Source organism: Oncorhynchus nerka, unplaced genomic scaffold (genome assembly GCF_034236695.1).
Source record: "Oncorhynchus nerka isolate Pitt River unplaced genomic scaffold, Oner_Uvic_2.0 unplaced_scaffold_909, whole genome shotgun sequence".
Classification (NCBI taxonomy): Eukaryota; Metazoa; Chordata; class Actinopteri; order Salmoniformes; family Salmonidae; genus Oncorhynchus; species Oncorhynchus nerka.
In genome coordinates, this window is record NW_027040391.1 from 165,652 (window position 1) to 186,521 (window position 20,870).

Consider the following 20,870-nt stretch of genomic DNA (forward strand, 5'->3'; position numbering starts at 1 on the left):
CCTAGGAAGTATCCCATCCACCAGAACCAGTGAGTTCAGATCACTTGAGGACCATTAACTGTCTGAGCTCCCTAGGAAGTATCCCATCCACCAGAACCAGTGAGTTCAGATCACTTGAGGACCATTAACTGTCTGAGCTCCCTAGGAAGTATCCCATCCACCAGAACCAGTGAGTTCAGATCACTTGAGGACCATTAACTGTCTGAGCTCCCTAGGAAGTATCCCATCCACCAGAACCAGTGAGTTCAGATCACTTGAGGACCATTAACTGTCTGAGCTCCCTAAAGTATCCCATCCACCAGAACCAGTGAGTTCAGATCACTAGGACCATTAACTGTCTGATCCCATCCATCCAGAACCAGTGAGTTCAGATCAGTCTGAGGACCATTAACTGTCTGAGCTCCCTAGGAAGTATCCCATCCAGAACCAGTGAGTTCAGACCAGCCATTAACTGTCTGAGCTCCCTAGGAAGTATCCGTCCAAGAACCAGTGTTGAAAGGACCATTAACTGAAAATATCTCCCATTTATAACACTGCACTAATCCATCAAAACCAGTGTTCTCCCCATTAACTGTCTGAGCTCCCTAGGAAGTATCCCATGTAACCTGGGTGTTTGTCTTGTATCCCATCCACCAGAACCAGTCCGATCACCTAACCATTAACTATGCTCTTGTTCTCCAGGACCTAGGGGTTCTGCCCCCTAAAGTACCCAGAACCAGTGAGTTCAGACTGATGTTCTCCAGGACCTCCACCAGGGGTTCTGCCACAACACTGTCTCCCATTTAGACCCATCCACTGATGTTCTCCAGGACCTAGGGTTCTGCCCAACATCCACCAGACCCAACTGATGTTCTCCAGGACCTAGGGGTTCAACCCAACACCCAGACCCAACTGATGTCCTCCGTCACCTACCTGTTCTCCAGGACCTAGGGGTTCAACCCAACACCCAGACCCAACTGATGTCCTCCGGACCTTAACACCCAGACCCAACCTGATGTTCTCCAGGACCTAGGAGTTCAACCCAACACCCACCTGATGTCCTCCGTTACCTGTTCTCCAGGACCTAGGGGTTCAACCCAACACCCACCTGATGTCCTCCGTTACCTGTTCTCCAGGACCTAGGAGTTCAACCCAACACCCAGATGTCCTCCTGACCTGTTCTCCAGGACCTAGGGGTTCAACCCAACACCCAGACCCAACTGATGTCCTCAACGTTACCTGTTCTCCAGGACCTAGGGGTTCAACCCAACACCCACCTGATGTCCTCCGTTACCTGTTCTCCAGGACCTAGGGGTTCTGCCCAACACCCACCTGATGTCTTCCGTTACCTGTTCTCCAGGACCTAGGGGTTCAACCCAACACCCACCTGATGTCCTCCGTTACCTGTTCTCCAGGACCTAGGGGTTCAACCCAACACCCAGATCCACCTGATGTCCTCCGTTACCGGTTCTCCAGGACCTAGGGGTTCAACCCAACACCCAGACCCAACTGATGTTCTCCAGGACCTAGGGGGTTCAATTAATTGTTGTATCCTAGGACCCACAATAGATATACATTTCAACCACAAAGGTGTACTAATGAGCTACGAGAGCTAGAACAAAATGAATCATCATAAAGGAGGACTGAAATTAGATTATTTCACTGTAGACCAGGGCCTGTTCAAATAACAACATGACAAGCCTGTGTATGGAGTGAAAATTATCTGACTTCGTGAGCTGTGAGATAAGGAACTTTAATATGGTCAAGCAGATTACACGTTTTCTTTGCTATTTACAAAACGTAGCAACGTTTAAGACACGGATTTCATGTTGTAATGTTAACAAGGTCCCCAAAAGTAGTTCTTAACAAAGGCCCAGCTCCCTGCCATCCAGAACCGTTATAACCACCTAAGCCATAGACTGGTCTCTACTTCCGCGGGGCAAGTGGTACCGTTGTATCAAGTCTGACACCAACAGGCTCCTGAACAGCTTCCACATGCCATAAGACTGATACATCGCTTACAAGCATTTCGCTACACCCGCAATAACATCTGCTAAACACGAGCATGTGACAAATACATTTGATTTGAAAAAGGACAAAGATGGTCCAAGAACTAATCGATTTCCTGGGTTATATTCCCACAGTAGAACAAGTCATTTATTTCCATGTTGAAAAAAAGAAGAGTACAAATAAAATGCCAGAGGTAGTTGATGTTTAGATGAAAACATCAAATGACTGTAGAGAAATAACTCGCCAACATCAGAGACAAGGTGAAAGGTCAAGGGGACTGTCTTGATTTCAGGGTTAAAGGCTCTGCATGGCCAATCCGATACGGCCTCTACAGAAGTCAGGGCATTCAAACTTCAGAGCTGTTGTGAAGGAAGGAATTTTGTGTTTATACAGGAAGTCCCGCCCCCAACTACAGTCATCCAATTATGTCAAAAACGGAGCTATACAGAGCTCTGCATGGTTACAACATTTGGAGGTGCACGGCAATGCGGAGCTTGAGTTGGCCTCTGCAAGCCTCCGGAGGCTACGCAACTGTACGGAGCCTCCGGACCACATTTCTGGATCAAGAATAAATCTGCTTTTACGGTGAGTCTTGATTTAAAGGTTAGGGTGACAGTCTTGATTTAAAGGTTAGGGTGACAGTCTTGATTTAAAGGTTAGGGTGACAGTCTTGATTTAAAGGTTAGGGTGACAGTCTTGATTTAAAGGTTAGGGTGACAGTCTTGATTTAAGGGTTAGGGTGACAGTCTTGATTTAAGGGTTAGGGTGACAGTCTTGATTTAAAGGTTAGGGTGACAGTCTTGATTTAAAGGTTAGGGTGACAGTCTTGATTTAAAGGTTAGGGTGACAGTCTTGATTTAAAGGTTAGAGTGACAGTCTTGATTGAAGGGTGATAGTCTTGATTGAAGGGTCAGGGTGACTTCAGGGTTCTTGGGTCTCCCAGACTTCATCATCATAGTTGGGGATGGAGGTCTGGGAGTGGTCTTCAGGGTGACCATCTCCATAATTAGCATTCACAGCCAAGTCCATTGGGGTTTCCTGGAGGGGATGTGACTGTGAGCCTGCTGGTCCACTCTGTGTGTTCTCCTCCATGCTCTGGTCTTCTCCCACTTGTTGGGCTACAGACTGCTCAGCCACAGTCCCCAGGACCTCAGGGTTAGAGTTCAGCTGAGTTATGACATCAGCGTTAGAGGCTGCACCTGGCATCTCCTCAGGATGAACATCTTCACCATTCAAAATGTCCACCTCTGAAGGTCCCTGACAGACTGGTGGTTTCTGGGTACCTTCTAGTGATGACCTCACCTGGTCACCTTTTTCATCTGGACCAACCACAGAGGTAGCTGGGAGTAGAGCCCTCAGATCATCTGCTCTCACTTCCTGTGTCTGGAGGTCAAGGTTAGGGTCATCTGCGGTCACCGTTCTACCCAGAGTTCCCTGCTGGTCCTGAGTTTGACCCTCCAGTACAAAGAAGTTGTTTCGGACAATGTAGCGAACACACTGCAGGAGCACGTTCCTCTCATGGCGGATGTCTGGGGCCAGTAACTGTAAAGGTCAGGGGTCATAGAACAATTCAGCAGGTAAAAAAAAATAAATGCTAACTACATTCACAATACAGACTTGAAAATGTTTAACTTTTATCGATTTGTAAAATCAGTTGTGCCTTGATGCCTCTTTCCCGGTGTCTTACCATCTCAAGCAGAGTGGCGCGGCGCTGTTGGGGGGTGTCCATGTTGTTTCGTCCTCCTCTCGCTCCTCTTCCTCTCCCCCGACTAGGTCTATGAGGACCAGACCCAGGCTGTGGTTCCCGGGGGGGCTCAGGGTAGAGCCTCTTAGCCCCAGATGAAGCACTGTTCTGGGGCTTGGCTGGCAGAGCCTTCAGCATTGCCTGGTTCTCCTTCAGCAGCTGACTGGTCCTCTGGATGGGCAGGACTGAGACACCACTAACTTTACATCTCAACGTGTTGAATAACGAAATATAATGAAAGTTAAAATATTAAAGCTAAAACAGTGGAATCATTGGCGACGTCTTCTGTTTGTTGCCTCCACACACACAGAGAAAGCCTCCATACGGGGAAAACAGACAGCTGACATTTATAGCTCACCTTGTGGTTCCTGGTCACTGTCGCTCTCGGTCATGGAGCCGTAGCTGGCCATCAGAGATCCCAGCCCTGATGTCATTTGTTTAGGGGCCACAGTCACCCCACCTCCACTGACTGGCTCCTCTGTATCAGAGTCTGCAGGGGTCAGAGTCAACAGGGGTCAGAGTCAACAGGGGTCAGAGTCTGCAGGTGTCAGAGTCAACAGGGGTCAGACTCTGCAGGGGTCAGAGTCTGCAGGGGTCAGAGTCAGCAGGGGTCAGAATCAACAGGGGTCAGAGTCTGCAGGTGTCAGAGTCAACAGGGGTCAGACTCTGCAGGGGTCAGAATCAACAGGGGTCAGAGTCAACAGGGGTTAGAGTCAACAGGGGTTGTGTATACAGGAACAGACATTAGGACCTTTAAAAAACTCTGGCAGGTTCCTGGATCACTGACTGACCTGGGTCGCTGTTGGCAAGAGCCCCCAGTGGGTCTCCCTCCCTGGGGTACTGAGTGAGGGGTGGAGGCCTCTCCATGGGGGGTTGAGTGGGGTGTGGCGGTCTCTCTGACTGACGAGGACCTGGTCTGGCCCATCTGCCCCTCTGGAACCTTCCACCACGCTGTCCACAACCTCTACCCCTCATCCTCCTGACAACAGAACACACAGCATGTTGTAGCATGGCCTTAATAGTTCAGCTAATATTAGGTCCCCAACTATTCCGTGGAGGAAACTTGTGCATCAGTACAATATCATCCTGTTGTATTTGTAACATTAACTTGTACCAACCAATAAAAACCAATATAAATGTAGGAAGAAGTACCCAAACTGAGCGGTTTCCAGCACCGCTCCAGTCTCCTCCCTGGCATCCATCACCTTCCTCCTCTTCTCCACGTTCACCAGGGTCGGGTAGTTCCTGTACAGACAGAGACAAAAGCTCTGATGTCTGCTTTCTGATAGTGTCACGTGACCTTGAAAATACTAAAAGGTGTCCCGCAAGGGAGTTGATTTTGGACCCATCCTCTTTACCATTTATATTAAATCTGCAAAAAACTAACAGAATCTATATGCTGATAACACTATTGGCCCTGCTGCTGACCAGGCTGTTAGAGCATCAGATTTGGTTATATGGCCTGACCAGGCTAACACTACCTTGGCCCTGCTGCTGACCAGGCTGTTAGAGCATCAGATTTGGTTACCTTGTGGATTTGGCCCTGCTGCTGACCAGGCTGTTAGAGCATCAGATTTGGTTACCTTGCAGAAAGCCTTTGTGGATTTGGCCCTGCTGCTGACCAGGCTGTTAGAGCATCAGATTTGGTTACCTTGCAGAAAGCCCTTGTGGATTTGGCCCTGCTGCTGACCAGGCTGTTAGAGCATCAGATTTGGTTACCTTGCAGAAAGCCCTTGTGGATTTGGCCCTGCTGCTGACCAGGCTGTTATTTTTGGTTACCCAGAAAGCCCTGTGGATTTGGCCCTGCTGCTGTTACCTTGCAGAAAGCCCTTGTGGATTTGAAATTGGTCCTTCATGCGGCGGAAAAACTAAATACATCCTGTTTTTTCTCATTGAGATATTTCAGATGGTTTACACATCTATGTGATGGTCCTCTCATTGAGCAGGTTCCCAACCATAAATATTTGGGCTTTTGGATGAGCAAAAATATAACAAATAAAAAGCCAGACGAGCTGGTAAAGCTGAGATTCAAGGCTTTATAGAACTAGACCAGGCCTCTCCCTAAACAGAAAGACACTCAACGTTCCTGCAGCCCCTCATTAAGGGACTTCCCATTTATCAGAATGCAGCAGCCGTTACTCTAAAACTCTTGGCTGCAGTGTTCACAGTTTTATTTTACCAGGTAAGTTGACTGAGAACACAGGTTTTAATACTCATCAATGCATCATTTATCAGCTGGTCAGCTGAACCTCTAAAATGCCAGTAGTTTAGAAAGCTGATGAGGAATAGATTCACTCTGGTTTGTGAGTGTTTTGGGTGATTGTAATAATTTGTGTTATTGAAAAGTAGTGAATCTGAAACGGCTGTGTCTGTTTTACTGAATGATGTTGAATTGTTTGTTCTCAGGTCACCATTGAGAATGAGAACCTGATCTCCCCTGAAAAACAACCACTACAAAAATACCCTTAAAGCAAAACAAAACACCTATACTGTATATGCTTCTATAGACAGCTAAAAAAACTGGAACAAAAAACACCCTACTTTTGGAAAATATTCAGACCCCTTGAATTTTACCGTGTTACAAAATGGATTTAAAAACAGAAGCCATCTACACAAAACCCCTTGAAGGATAAAGACAGGTGTTACGATAACAAATACACAGAAATACCTCATTTACATAAGTATTCAGACCCTTTGCTATGAGACTCAAAGTTGAGCTCAGGTGCATCCTGTTTCCATTGATCATTGAGATGTTTCTACAACTTGGAGTCCATCTGTGGTAATTTCAATTGATTGGACATGATTTGGAAAGACACACACCTGTCTATACAAGGTCCCAACAGTTGACAGTGCATGTCAGAGCAAAAACCAAGCCACGAGGTCAAAGGAATTGTCTGTATCTCTCCGAGATAGGGTTGTGTCGAGGCACAGATCTGGGGAATTGTACCAAAAAAAATGGCTGCAACTTTGAAAGTCCCCAAGAACACAGTGCCTCCATCATTCTTAAATGGAAGAAGTTTGGAACCACCAAGTCTCTTCCAAGAGCTGGCCGCCCGGCCAAACTGAGCAGTCGGGGGAGAAGGGCCTTGGTCTGTGAGGTGACCAAGAATCTGACAGAGCTCCTCTGTGGAGATGGGAGAACCTTCCAGAAGGACAACCATCTCTACAGCACCCCACCAATCAGGCCTTTCTGGTAGAGTGGCCAGATGGAAGCCACTCCTCAGTAAAAGGCACATGACAGCCCGCTTGGGAGTTTTCCAAAAACCACCTAAAGACTCTCAGACCATGAGAAACAAGATTCTCTGGTCTGATGAAACCAAGATTGAACTCTTTGGTCTGAATGCCAAGCATCACATCTGGAGGAAACCAGGCACCATCCCTACGGTGAAGCATGGTGGTGGCAGCATCCCTACGGTGAAGCATGGTGGTGGCAGCATCCCTACGGTGAAGCATGGTGGTGGCAGCATCCCTACGGTGAAGCATGGTGGTGGCAGCATCACATCTGGAGGAAACCAGGCACCATCCCTACGGTGAAGCATGGTGGTGGCAGCATCACATCTGGAGGAAACCAGGCACCATCCCTACGGTGAAGCATGGTGGTGGCAGCATCATGCTGTGGGGATGTTTTTTCAGCGGCAGAGACTGGGAGACTAGTCAGGATCGAGGAAAAGATGAACAGAGCAACGTACAGATAGATCCTTGCTGAAAACCTGCTCCAGAATGCTCAGGACCTCAAATTGGGGTTAAGGTTCACCTTCCAACAAGACAACGACACTAAGCACACAGCCAAGACAACGCAGGAGTGGCTTCAGGACAAGTCTCTGAATGTCTACCCACAGTTGGTGTTGTCACCCCTGGGGTCATGGCAACACCTACTGTACATGACCCCAGGGTGGCAACACGTACTGTACAGTCTAAGTGATATCAATGGGTCTTTCTCTATTCTGATTTTGAGAATTTCCACAATGCCACGTAGGGCTGTATGATATGGGCAAACAATCTAGGCCTTATTTTTAACCAAATGTTGAAATTGCAATTTGACTTGTGATTTAGAGCAGAACACTTGGTGAACTGTTGGAAATAGAATGATTATTCAAATTTTATAGTTAGAATATAAGTGGGCACGTCGAATACAGTGTTTGATAAATTAAAATGCCAGGGAGGAGTTACTGTGACAGGGGAGGAGTTACTGTGACAGGTGAGGAGTTACTGTGACAGGGGAGGAGTTACTGTGACAGGTGAGGAGTTACTGTGACAGGGGAGGAGTTACTGTGACAGGGGAGGAGTTACTGTGACAGGGGAGGAACCAAAGTGTTGACAAGTGTTTCCTAGGAGACTCTAAAATATTTGGCTACATTGAATGTTCTCTCTTACCTACTTCACGAAGCTAACATATTCTTGCTTCACATGTGAATTCCTCTGATTTAGAAGTTACTGTTGCACAAAAACATGCAGATTTAGTTCTACACCACCACTGGTATTATCAGGCTGTATTTGCTCAATTGATGTTTGCTTGGACTCAGTACATTTGTTAGCTAGGTAGCAATTAGCATTAGCTAATAGTGTAATTACAGAAGGCTAGTGGATTAATATTAAAAAGCTATATAATATTGTACAGCTGTTCCTGGATTACCGGTACAGAGTCAATGTGGAGGCTATATAACAGGGGTAAATGCATTGTTTACAGAGTCAATGTAACCCTAGGCTATATAACAGGGGGTAACCCTACAGAGTCAATGTGTTGGCTATATACAGGGGTACCCTACAGAGTCAATGTGGAGGCTATATACAGGGGTACTAGTACAGAGTCAATGTGGAGGCTATATTTTTCAACTCAGGCTATCTGAGGTAACCACAAAAAGCAGCTGTACAGAGTCAATGTGGAGGCTATATACAGTTCTAATGACAGAGTCAATGTGGAGGCTATATTAACTTAGGGGGTGCCTACAAGTCAATGTGGAGCTATAAATACAGGGGTTTAAATAATAAACAGTCAATGTGGAGGCTATATACAGGGGGGAGACTATACAGAGTCAATGTGGAGGCTATATACAGGCCATGTAAAACTGTACAGAGTCAATGTGGAGGCTATATACAGGGGGTACCGGTACAGAGTCAATGTGGAGGCTATATACAGGGGTACCGGTACAGAGTCAATGTGGAGGCTATATACAGGGTACTCGGTACAGAGTCAATGTGGAGGCTATATACAGGGGTACTGGTACAGAGTCAATGTGGAGACCCACTGCTATATACAGGGGTACCAAATTGTACAGAGTCAATGTGGAGGCTATATACAGGGGGTGCTTGTGCTTCTAGGTACAGAGTCAATGTGGAGGCTATATACAGGGTCTTATACATACCAGGTACAGAGTCAATGTGGAGGCTATATACAGGGTGTGGATAAGAGCAGCATAGGCAAGATACAGAGTCAATGTGGAGGCTATATACAGGAGAGTATGTAAACAAAGTACAGAGTCAATGTGGAGGCTATATACAGGGGTACGGTACAGAGTCAATGTTTTAGGCTATATACAGGGGATAAAGTAATCCTTCTCACAGAGTCAATGTGGAGGCTATATACAGGGGGTACCGGTACAGAGTCAATGTGGAGGCTATATACAGGGGGTACCGGTACAGAGTCAATGTGGAGGCTATATACAGGGGGTACAGGTCCACATGGCTGGTAAAATAGACATCTTACTACTGCCAGAATCTACCCAAATTTGGCAGGTGTTAATATTAGGCCCCGATACTGGTGGTAACAGCACATTGTTCATATGGACCACAGAATCAGATCTAATCCAGAAGTAGTCATTTCAAGAGAAATTGAGGAAACAAAAGCATTGCTGATTAGTGACTGGATCTTACAACAAAGTTTTACCATGTTTAAAAACATACTACAGTACTGACCTGCACCTCTCCTCTCTCCATTTAGAAATCTCCTCTGGAGTGTCCAGCTTGATTCTCTTTGCCCCTGGGGCATGGTTCTATAGGAGACGGAGGAGGAGGAGATTAAACACACGGTTCTATAGGAGACGGTACAGGAGGTGAAACACGCGGTTCTATAGGAGACGGAGGAGGTTAAACACACGGTTCTATAGGAGACGGTACAAGAGGAGGTTAAACACACGGTTCTATAGGAGACGGTACAGGAGGAGGTTAAACACACGGTTCTATAGGAGACGGTACAGGAGGTTAAACACACGATTCTATAGGAGACGGTACAGGAGGTGAAACACGCGGTTCTATAGGAGACGGTACAGGAGGAGGTTAAACACACGGTTCTATAGGAGACAGGTAGGAGGTGAAACACGCGGTTCTATAGGAGACGGTACAGGAGGAGGTTAAACACGCGGTTCTATAGGAGACGGTACAGGAGGTGAAACACGCGGTTCTATAGGAGACGGTACAGGAGGAGGTTAAACACACGATTCTATAGGAGACGGTACAGGAGGTTAAACACGCGGTTCCATAGGAGACGGTACAGGAGGAGGTGAAACACACGATTCTATAGGAGACAGGAGGAGGTGAAACACACGATTCTATAGGAGACAGGAGGAGGTGAAACACACGATTCTATAGGAGACAGGAGGAGGTTAAACACGCGGTTCTATAGGAGACGGTACAGGAGGAGGTGAAACACGCGGTTCTATAGGAGACGGTACAGGAGGTTAAACACACGGTTCTATAGGAGACGGTACAGGAGGAGGTTAAACACGCGGTTCTATAGGAGACGGAGGAGGTTAAACACACGGTTCTATAGGAGACGGTACAGGAGGAGGTTAAACACGCGGTTCTATAGGAGACGGTACAGGAGGTTAAACACGCGGTTCTATAGGAGACGGTACAGGAGGAGGTTAAACACGCGGTTCTATAGGAGACGGAGGAGGTTAAACAGGTTCTAGGAGACGGACAGGAGAGGTGAAACACGCGGTTCTATAGGAGACAGGAGGAGGTTAAACACGCGATTCTATAGGAGACGGAGGAGGGAGGAGGAGGTGAAACACGGGTTCTATAGGAGACGGTACAGGAGGAGGTGAAACACGCGGTTCTATAGGAGACAGGAGGAGGTGAAACACGCGGTTCTATAGGAGACAGGAGGAGGAAGTTAAACACACGGTTCTATAGGAGACGGAGGAGGAGGAGGTTAAACACGCGGTTCTATAGGAGACGGTACAGGGAGGTGAAACACACGCGGTTCTATAGGAGACGGAGGAGGAGGAGGTTAAACACGCTATAGGAGGAGACGGTTCCAGACAGGAGGAGGTTAAACACGCGGTTCCAGACAGGAGGTTAAACACGCGTTCCAGACAGGAGGAGGAGGAGGAGGTTAAACACGCGGTTCCAGACAGGAGGAGGAGGAGGTTAAACACGCTGTTCCAGACAGGAGGAGGAGGAGGTTAAACACGCGGTTCCAGACAGGAGGAGGAGGTTAAACACGCTGTTCCAGACAGGAGGAGGAGGTTAAACACGCTGTTCCAGACAGGAGGAGGAGGTTAACCTGTTAGACCTAGGAGGGGGTTAAACAGTATTTCATTTTTGGAGGAAAAAGTTTTTAAATATTTTGTCACAGAAAAGATGCTCTAAACACGCGGTTCCAGACAGGAATTGATAGCTTTGAAAGAAAGTCTTAAACACGTTTCCAGAAATGAAAGATTTTCACTGGTCCCGGTTAGAACAAATGTTTCACGTTAAACACGCGACCAGGAAATGCACACGGTTCTGAGGCTTAAACACGTTTTCCAGACAGAGGAGGAGGAGGTTAAACACGCTGTTAGACTGGAATACAGGAATCAACGGACTCTTTCTCTTGTTTCCCCAAGGTCTCTGCAGCATTCCAGACGGTTATCATTGGAAGATTGACCATAAGAGACTACATTTACCAGGTGTCCAGACTAGGAGGCTGCGTGGACAATTGGTGCGTTCAAAGTTAAACACGCTCCAGACGGTTCCATTCAAAGGAGGAGAACAAACCACGCTTCCAGACAGGAGGAGGGTGCTTTCAACAGAGAAATATGACAAACCACCTTCTTGATTCAGGTTTTCCAGTTTCACAGGATAGGAGGAGGAAAAACGACATGTAGGTGACTGAATTTCCAGACAGGAGCCATATTAAACATAGTAACAAAAGGAACGAGGTCCTACACAAGAATCTTTCCAGACAGGAAAAACTGGACATCTTATGTAACTGAGAGTCTCCTCAGGAGGAGGTCTAAAGTTCTTCAACAGGAAATTATTTTATTTGATTCCAGACTGGTTTTTGTGAATATGTTAAACGCTGTTCCAAAGGCTAATGCTAGGAGGGCTAGCTATCAGACAGGACACAAATTAGTGATTTTCTCTGGTTCTAGAAGCATATTTTAAAATCTGTTCCAGACGAGGAGGATTGTTAAGATAAGGATAAGACAGGAGAACAGGCATATTTATTTTGTTTCCAGACAGGAGGAGGTTAAATCGCTAACGTTGCGTTCCAGACAGGAGCTTGAGGCTTAAACACGCGGTTCCAGACATGGAGGAGATTAAACACGGGGCGGACTATGAGGTTAAACACGCGGTTCCAGACAGGAGGAGGTTAAACACGCGGTTCCAGACAGGAGGAGGAGGTTAAACACGCGGTTCCAGACAGGAGGAGGAGGAGGAGGTTAAACACGCGGTTCCAGACAGGAGGAGGAGGAGGAGGAGGTTAAACACGCTGTTCCAGACAGGAGGAGGAGGTTAAACACGCGGTTCCAGACAGGAGGAGGAGGAGGTTAAACACGCGGCTCCAGACAGGAAGAGGAGGAGGTTAAACACGCGGTTCCAGACAGGAGGAGGAGGAGGAGGAGGTTAAACACACGGTTCCAGACAGGAGGAGGAGGTTAAACACGCGGTTCCAGACAGGAGGAGGAGGAGGTTAAACACGCTGTTCCAGACAGGAGGAGGAGGAGGTTAAACACGCTGTTCCAGACAGGAGGAGGAGGAGGTTAAACACGCTGTTCCAGACAGGAGGAGGAGGAGGTTAAACACGCTGTTCCAGACAGGAGGAGGAGGAGGTTAAACACGCTGTTCCAGACAGGAGGAGGAGGAGGAGGTTAAACACGCGGTTCCAGACAGGAGGAGGAGGTTAAACACGGGTTCCAGACAGGAGGAGGTTAAACACGCTGTTCCAGACAGGAGGAGGAGGAGGAGGTTAAACACGCGGTTCCAGACAGGAGGAGGAGGTTAAACACGCTGTTCCAGACAGGAGGAGGAGGTTAAACACGCGGTTCCAGACAGGAGGAGGAGGAGGAGGTTAAACACGCGGTTCCAGACAGGAGGAGGAGGAGGTTAAACACGCTGTTCCAGACAGGAGGAGGTTAAACACGCGGTTCCAGACAGGAGGAGGAGGAGGTTAAACACGCGGTTCCAGACAGGAGGTTAGGTTCCAGAGGAGGTTAAACACGCGGTTCCAGACAGGAGGAGGAGGAGGTTAAACACGCTGTTCCAGACAGGAGGAGGTTAAACACGCGGTTCCAGACAGGAGGAGGAGGAGGTTAAACACGCGGCTCCAGACAGGAAGAGGAGGAGGTTAAACACGCGGTTCCAGACAGGAGGAGGAGGAGGTTAAACACGCTGTTCCAGACAGGAGGAGGAGGAGGAGGGAGGAGGTTAAACACGCGGTTCCAGACAGGAGGAGGAGGTTAAACACGCGGTTCCAGACAGGAGGAGGTTAAACACGCTGTTCCAGACAGGAGGAGGAGGAGGAGGTTAAACACACGGTTCCAGACAGGAGGAGGAGGGAGGTTAAACACGCGGTTCCAGACAGGAGGAGGAGGTTAAACACGCTGTTCCAGACAGGAGGAGGAGGAGGTTAAACACGCGGTTCCAGACAGGAGGAGGAGGAGGAGGTTAAACACGCGGTTCCAGACAGGAGGAGGAGGAGGTTAAACACGCTGTTCCAGACAGGAGGGAGGAGGGTTAAACACGCGGTTCCAGACAGGAGGAGGAGGAGGTTAAACACGCGGTTCCAGACAGGAAGGAGGAGGAGGTTAAACACGCGGTTCCAGACAGGAGGAGGAGGAGGAGGAGGAGTTAAACACGCGGTTCCAGACAGGAGGAGGAGGTTAAACACGCGGTTCCAGACAGGAGGAGGAGGAGGTTAAACACGCGGTTCCAGACAGGAGGAGGTTAAACACGCTGTTCCAGACAGGAGGAGGAGGAGGTTAAACACGCTGTTCCAGACAGGAGGAGGAGGAGGTTAAACACGCGGTTCCAGACAGGAGGAGGAGGAGGTTAAACACGCTGTTCCAGACAGGAGGAGGAGGAGGTTAAACACGCTGTTCCAGACAGGAGGAGGAGGAGGTTAAACACGCTGTTCCAGACAGGAGGAGGAGGAGGTTAAACACGCTGTTCCAGACAGGAGGAGGAGGAGGTTAAACACGCTGTTCCAGACAGGAGGAGGAGGAGGAGGAGGTTAAACACGCGGTTCCAGACAGGAGGAGGAGGTTAAACACGCGGTTCCAGACAGGAGGTTAAACACGCTGTTCCAGACAGGAGGAGGAAACACGCTGTTCCAGACAGGAGGTTAAACACGCGGTTCCAGACAGGAGGAGGAGGTTAAACACGCGGTTCCAGACAGGAGGAGGGAGGTTAAACACGCTGTTCCAGACAGGAGGAGGAGGTTAAACACGCGGTTCCAGACAGGAGGAGGAGGTTAAACACGCTGTTCCAGACAGGAGGAGGGAGGAGGTTAAACACGCTGTTCCAGACAGGAGGAGGAGGAGGGAGGAGGTTAAACACGCGGTTCCAGACAGGAGGAGGAGGTTAAACACGCGGTTCCAGACAGGAGGTTAAACACGCTGTTCCAGACAGGAGGAGGAGGAGGAGGTTAAACACGCGGTTCCAGACAGGAGGAGGAGGTTAAACACGCGGTTCCAGACAGGAGGAGGAGGTTAAACACGCTGTTCCAGACAGGAGGAGGAGGTTAAACACGCGGTTCCAGACAGGAGGAGGAGGTTAAACACGCTGTTCCAGACAGGAGGAGGAGGTTAAACACGCGGTTCCAGACAGGAGGAGGAGGTTAAACACGCTGTTCCAGACAGGAGGAGGAGGTTAAACACGCGGTTCCAGACAGGAGGAGGAGGAGGAGGTTAAACACGCGGTTCCAGACAGGAGGAGGAGGTTAAACACGCTGTTCCAGACAGGAGGAGGAGGTTAAACACGCTGTTCCAGACAGGAGGAGGAGGAGGTTAAACACGCTGTTCCAGACAGGAGGAGGAGGTTAAACACGCTGTTCCAGACAGGAGGAGGAGGTTAAACACGCGGTTCCAGACAGGAGGAGGAGGTTAAACACGCGGTTCCAGACAGGAGGAGGTTAGGTTAAACACGCGGCTCCAGACAGGAAGAGGAGGTTAAACACGCGGTTCCAGACAGGAGGTTAAACACGCGGTTCCAGACAGGAGGAGGAGGAGGAGGTTAAACACGCGGTTCCAGACAGGAGGGAGGAGGAGGTTAAACACGCGGTTCCAGACAGGAGGAGGAGGAGGTTAAACACGCGTTCCAGACAGGAGGAGGAGGAGGAGGAGGTTAAACACGCGGTTCCAGACAGGAAGAGGAGGAGGAGGTTAAACACGCGGTTCCAGACAGGAGGAGGAGGAGACAGGAGGAGGTTAAACACGCGGTTCCAGACAGGAGGAGGAGGAGGAGGAGGTTAAACACGCGGTTCCAGACAGGAGGAGGAGGAGGTTAAACACGCGGTTCCAGACAGGAGGAGGAGGAGGTTAAACACGCGGTTCCAGACAGGAGGAGGAGGTTAAACACGCGGTTCCAGACAGGAGGAGGAGGTTAAACACGCGGTTCCAGACAGGAGGAGGAGGAGGTTAAACACGCTGTTCCAGACAGGAGGAGGAGGTTAAACACGCTGTTCCAGACAGGAGGAGGTTAAACACGCTGTTCCAGACAGGAGGAGGAGGTTAAACACGCGGTTCCAGACAGGAGGAGGAGGTTAAACACGCGGTTCCAGACAGGAGGAGGAGGTTAAACACGCGGTTCCAGACATGAGGAGGAGGTTAAACACGCGGCTCCAGACAGGAGGAGGAGGAGGAGGGGGTTAAACACGCGGTTCCAGACAGGAGGAGGAGGTTAAACACGCTGTTCCAGACAGGAGGAGGTTAAACACGCTGTTCCAGACAGGAGGAGGGAGGAGGTTAAACACGCGGCTCCAGACAGGAGGTTTAAACACGCGGCTCCAGACAGGAGGAGGAGGGGGAGGAGGTTAAACACGCGGTTCCAGACAGGAGGTTAAACACGCGGTTCCAGACAGGAGGAGGAGGAGGAGGTTAAACACGCGGTTCCAGACAGGAGGAGGAGGTTAAACACGCTGTTCCAGACAGGAGGAGGAGGTTAAACACGCTGTTCCAGACAGGAGGAGGAGGTTAAACACGCTGTTCCAGACAGGAGGAGGAGGAGGAGGTTAAACACGCGGTTCCAGACAGGAGGAGGAGGTTAAACACGCGGTTCCAGACAGTAGGAGGAGGAGGAGGTTAAACACGCGGTTCCAGACAGGAGGAGGAGGTTAAACACGCGGTTCCAGACAGGAGGAGGTTAAACACGCGGTTCCAGACAGGAGGAGGTTAAACACGCGGTTCCAGACAGGAGGAGGAGGAGGAGGTTAAACACACGGTTCCAGACAGGAGGAGGAGGAGGTTAAACACGCGGTTCCAGACAGGAGGAGGAGGAGGTTAAACACGCTGTTCCAGACAGGAGGAGGAGGTTAAACACGCGGTTCCAGACAGGAGGAGGAGGAGGTTAAACACGCGGTTCCAGACAGGAGGAGTTAGGGTATTGCTATTCTATACATGTATAGAAGCAACACTCTTGCTGACAGTTGTGGCTGCTTTGTGTGATGTGTTGTCTCTACCTTCTTGACATTTGTGCTGTTTACTGTGCCCAATAATGTTTGTACCATGTTGTGTTGCTACCATGTTGTGTTGCCATGTGTTGCTGCCTTGATATGTTGTCGTCTTAGGTCTCACTTTATGTAGTGTTGTCTCTCTTGTTGTGATGTGTGTTTTGTCCTATATTTATATTGTATTGATTTTTAATCCCAGGCCCCAGTCCCCGCAGGAGGCCTTTTGCTAGGCCGTCATGGGAAATAAGAATTTGTTCTTAACCCGACTTGCCTAGTTAAATAAAATAAAATGAATATACAGGAACAGGTTAATGCTTGGTTCTATATAGATGAGGGGTTGATGGGTAATAGCTGAGGCTGGCGGTCTACTTACATTTTTCCAGTGAATGTTGACCAGCTTCTCATGAGCAGTGAAGCTGCAGTCTTCAACTGAGCACTATAAAACAGAAGTCTCTTTTACTGAAGGTAGACTAACACAATGCTTTGCCTGTTTTACTGAAGGTTGACCAACACAATGCTTTGCCTGTTTTACTGAAGGTAGACCAACACAATGCTTTGCCTGTTTTACTGAAGGTTGACCAACACAATGCTTTGCCTGTTTTACTGAAGGTAGACTAACACAATGCTTTGCCTGTTTTACTGAAGGTAGACTAACACAATGCTTTGCCTGTTTTACTGAAGGTTGACCAACACAATGCTTTGCCTGTTTTACTGAAGGTAGACCAACACAATGCTTTGCCTGTTTTACTGAAGGTTGACCAACACAATGCTTTGCCTGTTTTACTGAAGGTTGACCAACACAATGCTTTGCCTGTTTTACTGAAGGTAGACCAACACAATGCTTTGCCTGTTTTACTGAAGGTAGACCAACACAATGCTTTGCCTGTTTTACTGAAGGTAGACCAACACAATGCTTTGCCTGTTTTACTGAAGGTTGACCAACACAATGCTTTGCCTGTTTTAATGAAGGTTGACCAACACAATGCTTTGCCTGTTTTACTGAAGGTTGACCAACACAATGCTTTGCCTGTTTTACTGAAGGTAGAAACACAATGCTTTGCCTGTTTTACTGAAGGTAGACCAACACAATGCTGCCTGTTTTACAGACCAACAACTGAACTGCTTTCTCTGGAACAGGCCCAGATCCCTGTGATTTGCGTGAAGAGGAGGCGGAGAAAGGGCTGGTTATACGGACAGCCTTCTGAGAATCCATAGGCTGATCGAATAAACCCCCACTTCCTTCCATTCTGCCAGCAAACTTGCAATCTTTGGACAATAAAATCGGCTGGTTATACGCTGCACCGGCAAAAAATGTAACTACCAAAGGACATTCAGAACTGGTTATATCTTATGTTTCACAGAGACTTGGCTGATACGATGACACTATCAACATACAGCTGGCTGGTTATACGCTGCACCGGCAGGATAGAGGCTGGTTATACGCTGCACCGGCAGGACAGAACAGAGGCTGGTTATACGCTGCACCGGCAGGACAGAACAGAGGCTGGTTATACGCTGCACCGGCAGGACAGAACAGAGGCTGGTTATACGCTGCACCGGCAGGACAGAACAGAGGCTGGTTATACGCTGCACCGGCAGGATGGTTATACGCTGCACCGAGGCAGAGGCTGGTTATACGCTGCACCGGCAGGACAGAGAGGCTGGTTATACGCTGCACCGGCAGGACAGAGGCTGGTTATACGCTGCACCGGCAGGACAGAACAGAGGCTGGTTATACGCTGCACCGGCAGGACAGAACAGAGGCTGGTTATACGCTGCACCGGCAGGACAGAACAGAGGCTGGTTATACGATGCACCGGCAGGACAGAACAGAGGCTGGTTATACGCTGCACCGGCAGGATAGAACAGAGGCTGGTTATACGATGCACCGGCAGGACAGAGGCTGGTTATACGATGCACCGGCAGGACAGAGGCTGGTTATACGATGCACCGGCAGGATAGAGGCTGGTTATACGATGCACCGGCAGGATAGAGGCTGGTTATACGCTGCACCGGCAGGATAGAACAGAGGCTGGTTATACGCTGCACCGGCAGGATAGAGGCTGGTTATACGATGCACCGGCAGGATAGAACAGAGGCTGGTTATACGCTGCACCGGCAGGATAGAACAGAGGCTGGTTATACGATGCACCGGCAGGATAGAGGCTGGTTATACGCTGCACCGGCAGGATAGAGGCTGGTTATACGCTGCACCGGCAGGATAGAGGCTGGTTATACGCTGCACCGGCAGGATAGAACAGAGGCTGGTTATACGCTGCACCGGCAGGATAGAGGCTGGTTATACGCTGCACCGGCAGGATAGAGGCTGGTTATACGCTGCACCGGCAGGATAGAACAGAGGCTGGTTATACGCTGCACCGGCAGGATAGAGGCTGGTTATACGATGCACCGGCAGGATAGAGGCTGGTTATACGCTGCACCGGCAGGATAGAACAGAGGCTGGTTATACGCTGCACCGGCAGGATAGGCTGGTTAACGCTGCACCGGCAGGATAGAACAGAGGCTGGTTATACGCTGCACCGGCAGGACAGAACAGAGCTGGTTATACGCTGCACCGGCAGGATAGAACAGAGGCTGGTTATACGCTGCACCGGCAGGACAGAGGCTGGTTATACGCTGCACCGGCAGGACAGGACAGAGGCTGGTTATACGCTGCACCGGCAGGACAGGACAGGCTGGTTATACGCTGCACCGGCAGGACAGAGGCTGGTTATACGCTGCACCGGCAGGATAGAACAGAGGCTGGTTATACGCTGCACCGGCAGGACAGAACAGAGGCTGGTTATACGCTGCACCGGCAGGACAGAACAGAGAGGCTGGTTATACGCTGCACCGGCAGGACAGAACAGAGGCTGGTTATACGCTGCACCGGCAGGACAGAACAGAGGCTGGTTATACGCTGCACCGGCAGGACAGAACAGAGGCTGGTTATACGCTGCACCGGCAGGACAGAACAGAGGCTGGTTATACGCTGCACCGGCAGGACAGAACAGAGGCTGGTTATACGCTGCACCGGCAGGACAGAGGCTGGTTATACGATGCACCGGCAGGATAGAACAGAGGCTGGTTATACGATGCACCGGCAGGATAGAGGCTGGTTATACGATGCACCGGCAGGATAGAACAGAGGCTGGTTATACGCTGCACCGGCAGGATAGAACAGAGGCTGGTTATACGCTGCACCGGCAGGATAGAACAGAGGCTGGTTATACGATGCACCTGCAGGATAGAACAGAGGCTGGTTATACGATGCACCGGCAGGACAGAGGCTGGTTATACGATGCACCGGCAGGATAGAACAGAGACTGGTTATACGCTGCACCGGCAGGATAGAACAGAGGCTGGTTATACGATGCACCGGCAGGATAGAACAGAGTCTGGTTATACGCTGCACCGGCAGGACAGAGGCTGGTTATACGCTGCACCGGCAGGACAGAACAGAGGCTGGTTATACGCTGCACCGGCAGGATAGAACAGAGGCTGGTTATACGATGCACCGGCAGGACAGAGGCTGGTTATACGCTGCACCGGCAGGACAGAACAGAGGCTGGTTATACGCTGCACCGGCAGGATAGAACAGAGGCTGGTTATACGATGCACCGGCAGGACAGAGGCTGGTTATACGCTGCACCGGCAGGACAGAACAGAGGCTGGTTATACGCTGCACCGGCAGGATAGAACAGAGGCTGGTTATACGATGCACCGGCAGGACAGAACAGAGGCTGGTTATACGCTGCACCGGCAGGACAGAACAGAGGCTGGTTATACGCTGCACCGGCAGGATAGAACAGAGGCTGGTTATACGCTGCACCGGCAGGATAGAACAGAGGCTGGTTATACGCTGCACCGGCAGGATAGAACAGAGGCTGGTTATACGATGCACCGGCAGGATAGAACAGAGGCTGGTTATACAATGCACCGGCAGGATAGAACAGAGGCTGGTTATACGCTGCACCGGCAGGACAGAGGCTGGTTATACGCTGCACCGGCAGGACAGAACAGAGGCTGGTTATACGCTGCACCGGCAGGATAGAACAAAGGCTGGTTATACGATGCACCGGCAGGACAGAGGCTGGTTATACGCTGCACCGGCAGGACAGAACAGAGGCTGGTTATACGCTGCACCGGCAGGATAGAACAGAGGCTGGTTATACGATGCACCGGCAGGACAGAGGCTGGTTATACGCTGCACCGGCAGGACAGAACAGAGGCTGGTTATACGCTGCACCGGCAGGATAGAACAGA

The 20,870-nt window shown here is 49.7% G+C and overlaps 1 protein-coding gene across 2 annotated transcripts in view; it reads right to left on the bottom strand.

Annotated features, from left to right (window-relative positions):
• Nucleotides 1–1,716: 1,716 nt before the first annotated feature.
• The window catches only part of LOC135570725 (FMR1-interacting protein NUFIP1-like), a 30,294-nt gene continuing 11,140 nt past the window's right edge, over nucleotides 1,717–20,870 (bottom strand). For both annotated transcript variants that reach the window (XM_065016675.1, XM_065016674.1), the window contains exons 4-10: nucleotides 16,978–17,040; nucleotides 9,647–9,723; nucleotides 4,886–4,978; nucleotides 4,525–4,712; nucleotides 4,092–4,223; nucleotides 3,677–3,918; nucleotides 1,717–3,531 (exon numbers count right to left, since the gene is read on the bottom strand). In XM_065016675.1, the coding sequence (XP_064872747.1) occupies nucleotides 2,911–3,531; nucleotides 3,677–3,918; nucleotides 4,092–4,223; nucleotides 4,525–4,712; nucleotides 4,886–4,978; nucleotides 9,647–9,723; nucleotides 16,978–17,040 (1,416 nt within the window). In that variant the 3' untranslated portion in view covers nucleotides 1,717–2,910. The remainder of the gene's footprint in view (nucleotides 3,532–3,676; nucleotides 3,919–4,091; nucleotides 4,224–4,524; nucleotides 4,713–4,885; nucleotides 4,979–9,646; nucleotides 9,724–16,977; nucleotides 17,041–20,870) is intronic.